Raw genomic sequence first — 15,622 nt, forward strand, 5'->3', positions numbered from 1 at the left:
TAATACGAAAAATAACTGAGCATTTCAAGTCTTAAAACATCTGATTGTTGAAGAATAAACCGTATCATGTTCACATAGAGTGCATTTCTCGGTCAGATGTAAAAACTTTTAGATGTTCAGTTGTAAAAGTTATAATCTATTAAGAGTTAAGTATCGTATGATAGGTATAGATGACCCACGCTGAACTGTCCCACCAAACTCAATGACAGGGGGGCGCTAGCATCGTTCAACTATATGGTTTCCAACATGGCAAAAATCGAAACCAGCGATCCGGTATGGACGGTGGCGCCCCGCTGTCAATGTCATGGATAGGACAGTCAGAAATATTTTTTAATTCAACTGTATAAAGAAAAGTATTTTTAATTGGTTTTGCACCTTATGTTTTCTCACCAAAGTTCAAAATACAGTGGCTTCAATTCTACCACCACCAGGTTAAAACTAAGAAATCTATACAATATCCCTTTCACCTGAGACAGAAATATATTCTGTCCCTCTCCCACGTCCTTATTACATTAATAAGCTTGTCTTAGATTTAGCTTTATACAACCACATCCAACTAGCATTATTATTAAAATAGTCCTAGAGCTGACTCCATACATTATTTTTTAAGCGATGAGTTTTGTTCTTCTTTATTATTAATTTATTATTATTATAATATCCAAAAGGATATTAAAATCACTTTGGCAAGAGGTTTGACAACGTGATTTATTGTGTTTGAAATAATTTTTAAAGGCGATTACATAAAAGTACATACGTAAAAAAATAAAACTAGACAACTAGACAAAAACTCGACACATCTTTCAAATAGAATCGAATTCATAAAACGACTAGAAATTCAACTCAACACAACAATACCTAGAACTTAGTTTACTTAAAAATATCAAAAAAGTGTTCTTTAAAACTCTGGACTAGTTATACGAATTATTAAAACACACAAACATCAAAAATATGAAAAAAACATGCCGCATTCAATAAAAGTATTAAATTATACTTATTGTTAATAATATTAATGATTCAAAATCAAAAGGTAACTGTATGGAATATGAAAGAAAATTCATTCAACTCTAAATACAAAAATCTTTCTCAAATACAAATCTACATGCATTTAAAACTCTCAAACTACAAAAACGGCAAGCATCCAAAAATCATTCAACAAAAATGTATGGACTCTAGCTCTAACACTACGTCATGCTGCTAGAGAAATATGAACCTTTTGCGTATTGGAATAAAGGTTAGGGTACACTTGGAAGTTCCACGTTTGAGTTTCTTGCATCCTTCTTCTTCTTTCTTCATTTGCTGCCTTTACTTGTTGTATGTAGTTGAGGGTCAATTGTTTCTTTCTCTGTTGTTACATAAATATAGCAATATATAAATGCTACAGATACATAATATAAATTATGTCTAAAAACTTACAAACATATTACAGTGCTCCTTAACTGATGTGGCAAAAATATAGCTCAATGTGAAGTATTGTTTACAAAACTGTCATCAGTTGGCGCCACAAGCGAGTGACAGGACCTTACTCGATATTGGCGCCAAGTGGCGCCAGTTAGCGCTTCTGTCTTAGCAACAAACAAATGAGAGGCGCTAACTCGCCATTACAGTGGCGCCAACTGGTGACAATAAATACAATAGCTCTATTGTGTAGTGTTTTTTAAATGTGATAAAAGCCCAAAAAAACAAGTTGTGTATGTAAGTGGCGTAAAAACACAATTTGACAAACTGTCAGTGTCAAGGAATAAGCAACATTGAAAGCTAGTGGCACACTAAGTGCTTTTATGGTACTTCTTGTAGAAGTTATGGCTAAAATTGTAAGTAAATTGGGTATTTGATACCATAACTTTACTACTTGACTACGGTGAAGCAAAAACAGGTTATTTTTTTCAGCAGTCAAGTGACAAGATTAAACTTTTTGAAACGTTTTACAAGGTGTGTTATAATTTTATTGTTTATTTTGATTTGTGCGTGCGTATGCAATAAATAATATTGAAAGCGTGTAAGTTCCCTAAATTGCGCTTACCAGTTGGCGCCGTTGGCAAGTAAGGACCTGTCAAATTGCTTGTAGCTTAGAAAGCGGGCGCCAACTCGGCAGCGCTGCGGTAGGACTATCGCAATTGAAATTTCGAGTTGGCGTCATTTTAGAGTAAAGACCCATCACTCGCCAGTGGCACCAATTGGTGATCAATTAAGGAAACCCTCATTTGCAGTCTGTCATTGTTAACGCAGTCACTAAAGTCCGGTCGCCGAGCACGTAGAATTTCGTCCAATGACCCCAAGCTACCCATCCTGCACCCTCACTACGCCCCCGCACAGTTGCGACAGCAATATAATTACGCGCGAGCGATAAGGATGGGTAGCTTGGGGTCATTGGACGAAATTTTACGTGCTCGGTGACCGGACTTTAGTGAGTGAAGACGTTTGATGTAAACTCAAACTAAGGCCCCTGATGATAATGATTTTGTGATCTACTTACCCTGTCCCCATTTATATGGTACTGGTACGTTTTAAGGTATGTCCCCAGGGACAATATTTCGCACTGGGGACAATTCTTGTCCGCAGTAGAACGGAGTAGATTCAGCATGTGTATGAAGTCTTCTGCTACATAATGGTCTTCCTCAAGGAACAATACTAGGCCTGGAAGAATTCAAATTGGGTATCAAACAAAATGAGAAGAGCTGATGGCCGCTGGGGCAGGAAAGTTCTTGAGTGGCGACCACGAGCCGGAAGACGTATCGTGGGCAGGCCTCCCACTAGGTGGACCGACGATCTGGTGAAGGTCGCGGGAGGTACCTGGATGCGAGCGGCGCAGGACCGGTCTTCGTGGAAATCCTTGGGGGAGGCCTTTGTCCAGCAGTGGACGTCTTTCGGCTGAAACGAACGAACGAACGATTAAACAAAAACCAGCATTCTGTGCGTTCATTTTAGTCAATGGACGTCCACTGCTGGACAAAGACCTTCCCCAAGGGTTTTCACAAAGACCTGTAATGCGTTACCCCCTTCTAGGTGCTAGGTATATTGCCAGGGGAAAGAAGAACGGTCACGCCCCATACAAAAAAAACCCAGACCCGACAGAAACGAGACATACCTCAGTTTTTTTGTCATGTCTTAATTAGTTAAATTATATATTTTTTATATTCGAAATCCATGTATAACACCAAAATATTACCCTTTGTTTTTGTTTAGGCGTAATACAAAAACTAATACAAAATGCCTATTTATCACCAAAATTGGTAAATGTATGTACCTAAATGTCTATTACAGCTGCTATGGAATGTATCTAGGTGACCTGGAGATACAGCCGGATTATACAGGGTGGAAAAGATAATAAGTTACAAAATCCAAAAATTCAATGTTACCAGCTTCCATAATCTGTACCCTATTAATGGTACCATTTGAAAGAGCTCGTGAAGCACTTTCAGAATCAGTAACTAGTTTTTCGATATCTTGTATAGTTTAGAAATAATCGAGTGAGATCACTTATCGTTCCATATGTATAACCACCCTGTATAATCCGGCTGTATCTCCAGGTCACCTAGATACATTCCATAGCAGCTGTAATAGACATTTAGGTACATACATTTACCAATTTTGGTGATAAATAGGCATTTTGTATTAGTTTTTGTATAACGCCTGAACAAAAACAAAGGGTAATATTTTGGTGTTATACATAGATTTCGAATATAAAAAATATATAATTTAACTAATTAAGACATGACAAAAAAACTGAGGTATGTCTCGTTTCTGTCGGGCCTGGGTCACAGATGACCGTTCTTCTTTTTAAACGTTGTATGAGGTAAAGACTATATGGGGCAATTTTTATCTGCATTTTTGTCAGGAGATTTTTTGGGAGTATTTTTATACATTGTCAGGGGCAATTCTTACACGTAGTATGGGGCAAAGACGATATGGGGATTTTTTTTCTACATTTTGAGTATTTTTTACATTGTCAGGGGCAATTTTTACACGTTGTTTGGGGTAAGGACTATATGGACCAATTTTTTTTTGGCATTTGTAGTCAAGGAATTTTTTTGGGGCAAATTTTTTTTCTAGCTTTATTCTTTTACTTACCATTGTGTCCCTGGGTGCACTGCAGTTGATTGAAGATTCTATTAGCCTTCCACCACCAGTTAAGCTTGTTTTGCGTGTACTAGGCCTCCCGGTAATGACCTTACACTCATTACTTACTTGTTCTTGGTATTTTTTATACATTGTCTGGGGCAAGTTTTAGACGTAGTATGGGACAAAGACTTTATGGGGAAATTTTTAGTCAGGGGATATTTTGGGGTATATTTTTTACATTGTCAGGGGCAATCTCCCCTGGATATATCAACTCACCAGTGTGTCCCTGGGTGCACTGCAGCTGGTTGAATATTCTGTTAGCCTTCCACCACCAGTGGTGTTTTGTTTGTGTGTACTTGGCCTCCCGATAGTGACCGTGTAAGTCTGGGTGAAGCGCATTGAGGCATTTTAGTTTGACCGCTCTGGAAGGGAAAATTGATTTAGGTTTTATCGTACCCACAAAATAGCCCAATATGGCCGCGGAATTTTTTGTATGGTCGAAAGGGGGCGCGTCTCAAATAAGTTTGGGAACCAATGCTCTAAATCGAGACACTGATTAAGCCAAGGCCAACACAGGATACGCTAAAAACTAAAATTTAAACTAAAAGAACTAAAGCCCGGTCTTCGAGCACGTAGAATTTTGTCCAATGACCCCAAGCTACCCATCCTTATCGCTCGAGCGTAATTATGTTGCTGTCGCGCTCGCACACTCACTGCGGGCGCCCGTCGCACAGTCGCGACAGCAATATAATGAGGGCTATCGTTTTAGCGCTCACCAGTTAGAGCCACTGTAGAGTAAGGTCCTGTCACTTGCTAGTAGCGAAGACAGTGGCGGACTATCGCATTTGCACTCATCAAGATGGCGCCACTGTAGAGTAAGGCCCTGTCAATCGCCAGGGGTGCCAACTGTTAAGTATAAAAACGATAGCCTTCATTACGCGCGTGCGATAAGGATGGGTAGCTTGGGGTCATTGGACAAAATTCTACGTGCTCGGAGACCAGACTATAGCCACTTACTGCTCGAACTTGGCATCTCTCGGGCAGTCTCTAGGATCCGTGCCAGGGAACTCGTAGGGATGCGTCTGTATCGAATACGGGTAAAAGATCTGCATCACCTGTAACACAGATACCATACATTTAGGGGCTGCGCAAATGTAGAACACTTTGTATACGACACGACACACCTTCACAGGAAACCCAGCTTTTGTATGTTTTTTAATAGTTCGACAACAATATCTATTGTAAATCTATCAATAGTTCAGCTTCACTATATCGATAGTCCGGTCATTACCTTGGTAAAATCGATATACTCCTGACGAGCAGAAGCTAGTAAAAATATCGATATTTCGGCATCACTATATCGATAAACATCCCTTTGCGATGGGCATCGCTGTTGCGACAGGATAGCACTGCTCAGTTCACTTTTTATTTCCTTGTAATATTTATGTGCTATTTGTCTTTTTTCTGTATACGTTCTCTGTCCTTAACTATGTGATGTTAATCGAAATAAATGTTTCTTTCTTTTATAATTATCGATATTTCGGCATCACTATAGATAAAAACTGTCGATAAATCCCTACCCTACCTTAGTGAAGTCGATACTCCGGACGAGCGTGTTGATTTCCTCATCATAGTAGTCATGTGAGAACACCAGTAACGTTCTGTCGATGTCCCGGGCCTGAGCCAGCGACACGATCAGATGTCTCAGGTAGGTCAGCCTGGTGTGCACCTGGAGACAAAAAGAAACTTGATTATTATAAGAATACTAGCGGCCGCCCGCGACTTCGTACGCGTGGACCCCGTTTTAACCGCTTTAGGAGTTGAATTTTGCAAAATCCCGTCTTAGTGAACACCTACGTTCTAAAAGGAACCCCCATGCAAAATTTGAGACTCCTAGCACTTGTAGTTTCTGAGATTTCGTGATGAGTGAGTGAGTCAGTCAATCAGTCGTCTAGATCTAGCGCATAACTCAGTCCTATCATTGTTATATTAATTTCTCTCCGTGCACGTCACAATATGTCAATGTCACCCCTCTCATGCCGCTCCCAATCCCAGAATTACCTCTGGCACTGAATTAAATGCTAGAATGTTCTTGCCCGTATAGTATAAGATCCCGCTATACAACGACCTTCACCGAGATGCTTATTTGATGAAACATATTTTATATTCAATTTAACATGTCAATAATTATATTGCTTAAGGGTTGCCTAATAAATTTTAGTCCAGGATATGATTAATTAATCATTAAAAAAAGTTTTATTTTTAAATATTTCATCGGTTTGATTATTAAACAAACTCCATACCAATCGAAAGTATGAAGCCCATAGAATATGCAAACGTTAGGTTGCCTATTCTTTTCCAGTCATAACTCTCGGGTTGCCAGGTATAAACAGGTAAATTGATAGAGCATTTTGCATCGGTCTGATAATTTAATCAAATATAAATGAAAATAAAGATTATTTCATTATGAACACGGTGGTATAGGGTTGCCTGCGAAAAATCGGTCCTGAATGACGGTTGTCGAATTTTGTAAAGTGAAATTAAAACTGAAAGGTGACATTTTTCGAGTAGTTGGCAACATTTGGGAAAGACGAGTTGTATGAGGCGTTTGTGTGTCTTGTCAAGAGGTGTCGCTTGGGTGAAGAAATTTCTCCAGTGTTGCCATGCTTTCGGAGATTTGGTCCAAAAATGTCGAAAGTGGAAATAACGACTTCCGGTCAAAAATTTGGATGTTTTTTTTTTATTTTAGTAAAAGTTGATGCATACGAGCGCGCGCGAGTTCGAGTCGTTGTTATGTGTCATCAAAAGTGTCCCTTATACACCATATTGTAATTCTGGCAATTTTTCGTGGAAATATTTAATATAAAAAAATCGATTTTTAAACCCTCGATAACTCAAAAGTACGCAGAGATAAGTGACAAGTATCTTCGCATGAAATACTCAGAATCACTTGTTTTATAACATGTGTGATCGGCATCTTGACATCGTTAAAGAATTTCGAAAAATTGACAGAAACGTAATTTCTTCCATACAAAAAATATGTATATATTTTTTTTTACTAGGAAATAGACGTCGTAGGATTGTAATATTTTTTTGCCTTATTAGTTATCATAGCAGTAACCATCAAAAAATTTTTCGTGCCTCTAGCATCAATGTCCATGTTTTATTAAATCGGGACCACTGTGCGTCGTTTAGTAAGACAAGCAATTGCATCAACCTAGGATCAGTTTTTTTATTCATAGTTATAATAAGTAATAGGCTAGTTACCAAAAAAAATTTTTTTAGTCCGTCAATTTTAATATAAAAAAATATTGGACACGTATATTTTGAATTGTCAATCAAACAAATAATTACAAAGTTATAAAGCGTTGAAGTTCCGCGCGACCACAAAGTGCTGCACTTTTACGCACTCATTGACGTCACGGGTCTTTACTTTAGAACTTTGGCACGCTTTATCTCTTTACATTTTCATTAGTTTTAAAAAGTAAAAAATACGTGTCGAGTAGTTTTTGATAAGCTAACTGACGGACTAATTAAAACTCTTGCTTTTTTACCCAGGATACATCCCTATTGTTAAATTTTGCTACTAATGGTTAAATATTAATAAAATGTAAACTAATAGTTAAAAAATGTACTAAAAGTCAAGTTAAACATTGTTATAAAATCATTTTTTTCTGTTACTTATTTAACCACTTGTCATTTGACATCTGTCAAATTTGACTATTGGTTACTTTAACTACGAATAAATAATACTTTCATACGTATGTAATGTCGTTTTTTAGGGTTCTGTAGTCCTGACAAGGAACCCTAAGGCCCAGAACAGACGGTGAAACGCAACTGCAACGAAACTGCAACTGCTTGTTACTTTTGAGTTGCATCTAAGTTTCTGCCATAGCGTCCGTTGAGAGACCACACATGACGCGACCAGTTTGAAACTTTCAGTTTGTTTCATTCATCAGAATCATCAGAAAGTTGCAGTTTCGTTGCAGTTGCGTTTCACCGTCTGTTCTGGGCCTTATAGTTTCGATATGTCTGTCCGAGGTTTCACTTGGAAACTATTGGCACTGGGGAGCTGTAATTTTGTGAAGGTATGTATATTAATCACGCTGGCAAAACAGTAAAATAAAATTTTGAAAAAAAAAAATTCTAGGGTAGCTCCCCTGCATGTAAAGTGAGGATGAATTTTTTCAAGGAAAACTATAGCGGTTAAGATACATTACTTAGTTTAAGAGTAATAGTCATTTGACTCATGTATTTTAAAATTTTTTAGCCAGTAAAAATTCCTTAGAAGAAAATATGAAAAATGACTTTAGATGAAGTAATTGCTTGCTTCTGAAATATATTGTGGTAACGACGGTCAACTACGGAACCCTACACTGCGCGTGCCACGACACGCACTTGGCCAATTTTTACGCAATAGCGATGCAGATGACGTTTTTTTTTTAATTTCGAATTTTCTTAATTTCGACATATTCTGCATCTTTAGTGTTCACAAATGCAGATGGAGGCATTTTTAGTTTAATTTGATTAGACGGTTTAGAATAAATTGTCATTATCATCATAAAAAAAATCATTTTTTTTACTTCAATAACCCAGTTTTCTGGCAATTTTACTCTATTTCTTGCGGAAAAAATTACGTGATATTTTCCGAGACCCCCCCTCTCCCCCACGTGAGATTTAGTGAGGTTTTCGTTGACCCCCTCCCCCCCCTAAAAGTCTCACGTAATTTATGGACGCCCCCTAAGCAGGTGAGAGTCTCGGTCCACTGGAGCGGAGTATACGTGGTCAGGTGTAAAAATGCAATAAACACTTGTAGCACATCACTAGCTCGTGATGTGCAAAAGTTAATCGAGACTGATCAACCAAGGAACACGGTTAACTTATGTGCGGAGATGCATTTCTCTTACATGTGAAACAGTTGGTGTTGATATCCGTGGTAGTTTTATTTGAAGAAGAAAGGGGTAAGTTCCTTGTTTTAGATCTGTCGTCTTCTAAACCAATAATATTCTCTCTAGCTAGGCCTTTCTGAACTTTTCTTTTACACCTCGTTACTTTGTTGTCTTCTAAACAAATCAGATAGGCCTNAGTAGCTCCACTGTCATAGAAAAACATGATCGCGAGTGGCCCCTTTTAAAAACTGGGGTAAAAACTATAAAAAAAATCCTGGGTCGATTCGATCGACGAAATCGATTCATTAGAGTTATAACCTTATTTGCAGAGCTGCATGCACGACTAAACTCTTTCAAAATTAAAAAATCAATCCTCTTTTTTTATTCTATCGGTAAAATAAGATGACATTTGACAAAACCATCACAGTGACATTTCGTAAATAAACAAATCATTTTGAGCGCAAGTATTACATTAATTTAGATATTTTTGAGACTTTTTTGAATAAAAGTAATTACAAATGGAAGAAGAGGAAGAAATTGCAGTGGTTTGTAACAAAACAGATTTTTTAGTTCAGTAGGCAGAAGTTGATTGTCGTCAAATTCCACCTCTCGTTCCCACCACTGGAACTGCTAGTCTGGTCTGTGAGCACGTAGAATTTTGTCCAATGACCCCAAGCTACCCATCCTTATCGCTCGCTTGGGGTCAATGGACAAAATTCTACGTGCTCACAGACCGGGCTTTAGATCGTTTCATCCACGAAGACGCGCCCCACCAATTTTTGGTCTCGGTCGCACGGGGCGCGGGGAGTTTGATCCGAGCAATCCGAGCGTCATTATTGTAGTGTGCGGGTACACTTATAGACAATTTTGGCGTGTACCGATAACACTCAAACATTAGCGGGAGAATGGTGGGGCGCGTCTTCGTGGATGAAACGATCTATAGCTTAACTATAACGGGACTGTTAGTCACAATATGGGAGAAATTCGTACTGTTAAATCTCGGTCTCTGAGCACGTAGAATTTTGTCCAATGACCCCATGCTACCCATCCTTATTGCTCGCGCGTAATTATGTTGCTGTAGCGCTCGCACACTCACTGCGGGCGCCCATCGCAGTCGCGACAGCAATATACCTAATTACGCGCGAGCGATAAGGATGGGTAGCTTGGGGTCATTGGACAAAATTCTACGTGCTCGGCGACCAGACTAAAGTAACTGTTACACTGATATTACAGGCAAAAAAGAAATCAGAAGCGCCTCCACCCCGTCGCAAGCCCAAGAAGATAGTTATACCGCGTCGAGCGCCCTCTGTGATAGTTCCTGGACGACCAATCATATTCCCTTCTGCCGATAGAAGTACTTGTGCCGAGTGTCCTTGCTACCCGAAAGAGGATCCTTATGTCAAACCCAAGTATGTATCGTCAGGTCATTTTGTATCCGTTTCAGGAGCACGACTCTCTCTGATTTATCAGAGGCATTGGGAGGATTAGTCCTACACTATCTATGCTGGCCAGACGGGTTGGGGAGCCCTGATGTTCTCAAACCCAAGTATGTATGTATCGTCAGGTCATTTAGTCTCAAGAGCACGTCACTCTGTAATGTAGCAGCAAATGGAGAATTTGGCCTACACTCCCCACGCTGGCCAGACGGGTTAGAGTAGGCGCACATCATTGATTTTTAGTTGGCCGATAGTTGTGCCCGATTTTAAATTGTATGAAGAATCGGCCAAATCGAATCGGCGTAGTGTGCGCACTCCCATACATGCCCATACTGATCAACTGCCCGATTAAACTATCGGCCGACGAAAAATCAACGGTGTGCGCCTACTCTTAGGGAGACTTGACGTTCGCAAACCCGAGTATGAATCATCATCAGGTCATTTAGTCTCCACTGCAGGAGCAAGACACTCTCTCTCTCTTTGGTAAATACCAAAGGCAAATTGAGGGTATAGCCTGCACTTCCCACGCTGGCCAGACGGGATGGGAAGGCCTGATAGTCGCATATTAATTCCTTAGTCGTCTCCAAGTATGTCGGTCACCATCATCAGTGGCCTAATTCACGTATTTTGACAGTCAAGATCTCGCTGACGTTCAGAAGTCGTCTCATTGAAGTTTTTCAATGAGACGACTTCTGAACGTCAGCGTCCGTCAGTTCTAAATCCGTATTCACAAGTGTCATTTTGATAGAACGATTACTCGATAGGATCGCAACTCAGTTTGTTGTCGTTGAAGTTTTGTTACGTGAATAAGGCTACATGTCATTTTGTCTCCATTGCAGGAGCGGTCTTGCTCCTCCCTCTCTAATGTAGCAGCAACTGGAGAACATTTCCGCGTCGTCACACTATGCTACATATTGCAACGGAGTGACGTCACAAGTCCCTACTTCTGAGTTTTGGCGTGCTTTATCATTGACAATTTTCAGAGTTAACTGACGGACTAATTCATCAAACTACTGCTTTTTACCCAGGACACATCACTATTAAAGATTGCCTATTTCAGGAAGCTCATAGCCTGTCTCAAATCGCCACCAACGTTGTATGAGTTGGCAGCAGCTGTGGTAGACACCTTGAGGTTTCCTGAAGCCTTCAATTGGAGTGTGGAAGAAGTGGCTGATTGGATGGAGGACACTGTTGGACTGCCTCAGTATAGGGTAAGTCACCTGTCATCCGCTTTGCAATGGAGTGAAGTCGAAGCTTAACTTTAAATCCTCCTATGTTCTTCTGATTAATTTCGTTGCGGGTCCAATGACAGTTTAACTTTCCCCCGGGACAAACTTGACCTTCACTGGTTGGGTTTTCATTGGTGGTCAAGCTGTAGATGCTGGCTGTTCTAAGTTCACCTGGTTGCTACCTAAGTCTGTCGCCATAACAATAATGTTAACAGTATTGTTGTGTTCCAGCAGTTAAGAGGTAAGATAGCCAGTTCCTCTGTGGTTGCGGATTCCGGGTGAAGCTCGCTTCCACCTTCGCCTGATCGTCACTTTCATCAGGTGATGCAGGACAAATATTAAATGACTTTTTTATTTTCAGGAATGTATACTGAATAACCACATCAACGGACTAAGGTTACTCATGCTGGAAGACCCTTCGCATCTGCCAGAGATCAACATACATGACTTCTATCATATCAAGGTATGTAGAGATCGTTTCATCCACGAAGACGCGCCCTACCATTCTTCCGCTAATGCGCTAAATTATCCATGAGTGCACACGCACACTACAATAATGCCGCTCGGATTGCTCGGATCAAACTCCTCGCACCTCGCGCGACCGAGACCAAAAATTGGTGGGGCGCGTCTTCGTGGATGAAACGAACAATAATCTTCATGCGGTTAGCGCTAGAACTATAATACAAAAATCCACCATTCCAGAGGATAACCAAGCAAGTAAGAGCAGAATTCGGCACGGATTTCGTACGGTTCGCCAGGAGTGTCGGTTTACCACCACGGAAACCGCTCACGCATTGCACATGGTTCAATTCCCGGACGGGACCCACTTGGGGGATCAGGCAGAATTGGAGCAGGTAACTAAACATATAATTTATAGATCGTTTCATCCACGAAGACGCGCCCCACCATTCTTCCGCTAATGTTTGAGTGTTATCGGTACACGCTAATCACGCATGAGTGCACACGCACACTACGATAATGACGCTCGGATTGCTCAGATCACACTCCCCGCACCCCGCGTTTCCCTCGACCAAAAATTGGTGGGACGCGTCTTCGTGGATGAAACGATCTATATTAACCTGAACCTTAACTTCGAACTCCTCCTACGTTCTTCTGATTAATTTTGTTGCGGGTCCAACGACAGGTTAACCTTGTGACCTTCACTGGTTGTGTTATTGGCGGTCAAGTTGTAGATCCTGGCTACTGAGTTGCAGCGGTGGGAACGAGGTGTGGGAATAGTCCCGTATACAACTTACATTTTGCAGCAGTAGGGGTTAGTAATACTGGGACGTGTAAAAGAACCTTTTAAAAACCTATTTCAAGATAATAAATGACGCATTAGCAAGCTGAAGTGGCAATGGGCAGGGCACATAGTATGCAGAACTGACGGCCGATGGGGCAGCAAGGTTCTGGACTGGAGGCTACGTTCCGGAAAGCGCAGCGTAGGACGTCCACCCACAAGGTGGACCGATGCCCTCATAAAGGATGCAGGCCGCCACCAACCGGCCATTGTGGAAATCATTGGGGGAGGCCGATGTTTAGCAGTGGACGTCCTGTGGCTGAAATGATGATGATGTAATTTCATCTTTTTTTATTCCAGATGCGACGTTCTTCGATGGATGAAGATCATTTTGCCAGAGCCGGTGTACTTGGACCACTGGGATTTGGTCTGGTAATGTTTTTTATCAACTATGTACTACAGGTCTAGTGCCTAACTGAACCAGTGTCGGAGGTATGGGAGCGCGCACGGGGATGTTTTGGTGACGTCAAAAGTCAGCGAGACTTCAGATATGCTTCAGACGCTCTTGCACGTCATATGTCACCCCTCCCGTACCGCTCACATAACCCAAGCACTGACTAAGTTTGCGTTAGATAGTAAAAGTGACAGAACCTTAGTCTACTGCGTTAAAAATATCACATCACCTATAACGAGGTAGTTTTACATTTGAAATCATTTTAGCTTCTTGCGCTGCTTCTCAGCACTGGCCCATTTACTGTCCCGAAGAAGTGGTAGGGTCAAAGCAATATAACTCGCGCAGCGAGACTTGAGGTGATCAACACAGGTAAAGATTTGACTGTATACGCTTGTCTTGTGTATTCTGACTGTACTTGCCTCAACTTTCGTTGCGCGTTCTAAACTAGAACGTGTAAAAGCGCTTTTTAAAAGCCTATTTGCAGAAAATAAATGAGTTTATTTGTCAATTTCAGGTACCACAAGCCGGATTTCCCGAAGCTCATGTTCGCTAGAGTAAAGAAACAGAAGTCGGACGTCCACATTCCTCACTACAAGAAGATGGAAGAGGTTTGCAAGGAGTATCAGGTATTGAGCTTAAAAATAAAATTCTTCAATAGTATGTTAGGCCCATTTCAGGGCACTTATCGTTTCAGCCGAATGACGTCCACTGCTGGACAAATGCCTCAAGGATTTCTATAACGACCGGTCTCGCATCCAGGTTCTTCCCGCGACCTTCACCAGATCGTCGGTCCACCTAGTGGGAGGATGCCCACGCTACGTCTTCCGGCCCGTGGTCGCCACTCTGATAACTTTTCTGCCCTAGCGGCCATCAGCTCTACGAGCTATCCTGCAGGATCCCTCCGTTTGCAGTGTCCCGTATAATCGGATAGCTACGAATTTGGAGTTCGGTTTTGTCATTAAACTGGACCAGTGAAAAATAGGATCCAGTTTAATGTTTAGAAGAAGTGTTGTCACTAGCAGCTTCCGTAGCTATAGTTCCAAAATACTGAACTGTCCTATGCATGACATTGACAGTGGGGCGCCACCGTCAATACCGAATTGCTGGTTCCGATTTTTGCCATGTTGGAAACCATATAGTTGAACGATGGTAGCGCCCCCCTGTCATTGAGTTTGGTGGGACAGTTCAGCGTGGGTCATCTATAAAAAAACGGGATGCTGTCGTGTGAACACACGTCCAGTTATGCGGGAGACAATAATGTAGGATCCAAACTGGATTGGCATGGGAAAGGGCCTATCTATACTAATATTATAAATGCGAAAGTAACTCTGTCTGTCTGTCTTGCTTTCACGCCTAAATCACTGAACCGATTTTGACGAAATTTGGCATAGAAATAGTTTGAGTCCCGGGAAAGGACATAGTTTTTATACCGGTTTTTGAAACAGGGACGCGCGCGACAAGGTTTTTCTGTGACAAACAAAATTCCAAGCGGGCGAAGCCGCGGGCGGAAAGCCAGTATACTATATTATGCTGATGTTGATGACTTTTGGTCATTCATTCCAGATTCCCCGAAAATTCCGCTTCCAAACCGGAATACCAGAATCAGCCCAGATGATCTGGATGGAGCACCGCCCAGGGTCCCCAATGAAGAAGATAAAAGAGAAAAAGCCGAAGAAAAAGAAAGAACCGACGAAGAAAAAGAAGGTTACGGTCCCTAAGGAGACAAGGCTGGTCCCGAAGAGGATCAGTCTGACTGGGTTGAAAGGGAAGGACTTGGTTCTGGCTAGGAGGAAGATGCCTGTCCCTAAGTTCTTGACCTAGATTTCAGTCTACGGCGCTTGTCAGTCTTGGCAAAAATTGTCTTCTATTCTTAACTCTTGAGTCACCTCACAAACCAGGAAAGTTTCTTGCAGATTAATTAAACCTTAGAGTCAAGTTCTAAAGGTTAATAAATTTTGTTCAACAAATTATCTACTTGTTTCTGCTGCTCCTAGCACCTGATTTGGGCAATAAACTTTGATTTGATTGTAATGACGTATATAATTGTACGAACTAGGTCCCATCGTTCGTTCGTTAGTTTCGTCGTCGTTCGTCCACTGCTGGACAAATGCCTCCTCCAAGGTTTTCCACAATGCACGGTCCTGCGCTGCCCGCATCCAGGCTCTTCCCCCGACCTTTACCAGATCGTCGGTCCACCTAGTAGGAGGCCTGCCCACGCTATGTCTTCCAGCCCGTGGTCGTCACTCGAGAATTTTTCTGCCCCAACGGCCATCGTCTCCACGAGCTATGTGTCCCTGTGAGCTAGGTCCCATACA

General features: G+C 41.3%; 3 protein-coding genes across 8 annotated transcripts in view; 2 read left to right on the top strand and 1 right to left on the bottom strand.

Annotated features, from left to right (window-relative positions):
• LOC114356376 (uncharacterized protein K02A2.6-like) overlaps positions 1-15,622 on the top strand; it is a 341,613-nt gene that overhangs the window by 45,268 nt on the left and 280,723 nt on the right. The gene's annotated exons all lie outside the window — the stretch shown is intronic.
• The window catches only part of Mgat2 (alpha-1,6-mannosyl-glycoprotein 2-beta-N-acetylglucosaminyltransferase), a 38,026-nt gene that overhangs the window by 12,336 nt on the left and 10,068 nt on the right, over positions 1-15,622 (bottom strand). For 4 of the 6 annotated variants that reach the window (XM_028309525.1, XM_028309522.1, XM_028309524.1 and 1 more), the window contains 5 exons: positions 5,645-5,788; positions 5,077-5,174; positions 4,336-4,481; positions 2,474-2,634; positions 1,211-1,342 (listed from right to left, as the gene is read on the bottom strand). In XM_028309525.1, the coding sequence (XP_028165326.1) occupies positions 1,211-1,342; positions 2,474-2,634; positions 4,336-4,481; positions 5,077-5,174; positions 5,645-5,788 (681 nt within the window). The remainder of the gene's footprint in view (positions 1-1,210; positions 1,343-2,473; positions 2,635-4,335; positions 4,482-5,076; positions 5,175-5,644; positions 5,789-15,622) is intronic. The other 2 variants (XM_028309527.1, XM_028309526.1) reach the window with 1 other exon arrangement.
• LOC114356384 (uncharacterized) lies at positions 9,403-15,200 on the top strand. The gene is made up of 8 exons (XM_028309531.1): positions 9,403-9,493; positions 10,182-10,357; positions 11,445-11,595; positions 11,975-12,076; positions 12,316-12,467; positions 13,214-13,285; positions 13,822-13,933; positions 14,871-15,200. Exons 1-8 carry the CDS (start codon positions 9,467-9,469, stop codon positions 15,126-15,128), a joined length of 1,050 nt encoding a protein of 349 aa, XP_028165332.1. The 5' UTR covers positions 9,403-9,466; the 3' UTR covers positions 15,129-15,200.

The sequence above is a fragment of the Ostrinia furnacalis genome, unplaced genomic scaffold (assembly GCF_004193835.3).
Source record: "Ostrinia furnacalis isolate ACB-3 unplaced genomic scaffold, ASM419383v2 OfSCF2800, whole genome shotgun sequence".
NCBI classification, from domain to species: domain Eukaryota; kingdom Metazoa; phylum Arthropoda; class Insecta; order Lepidoptera; family Crambidae; genus Ostrinia; species Ostrinia furnacalis.

What these genes read in the sequence shown, in the direction of transcription:
- LOC114356384 (XM_028309531.1), top strand. Translation starts at nt 9,467, where the DNA reads ATGGAAGAAGAGGAAGAAATTGCAGTG. An exon ending in AAGAGGAAGAAATTGCAGTG is followed by an intron (nt 9,494 to 10,181) that starts GTTTGTAACAAA and finishes CTGATATTACAG; the next exon opens with GCAAAAAAGAAATCAGAAGC. An exon ending in GACCACTGGGATTTGGTCTG is followed by an intron (nt 13,286 to 13,821) that starts GTAATGTTTTTT and finishes TGTCAATTTCAG; the next exon opens with GTACCACAAGCCGGATTTCC.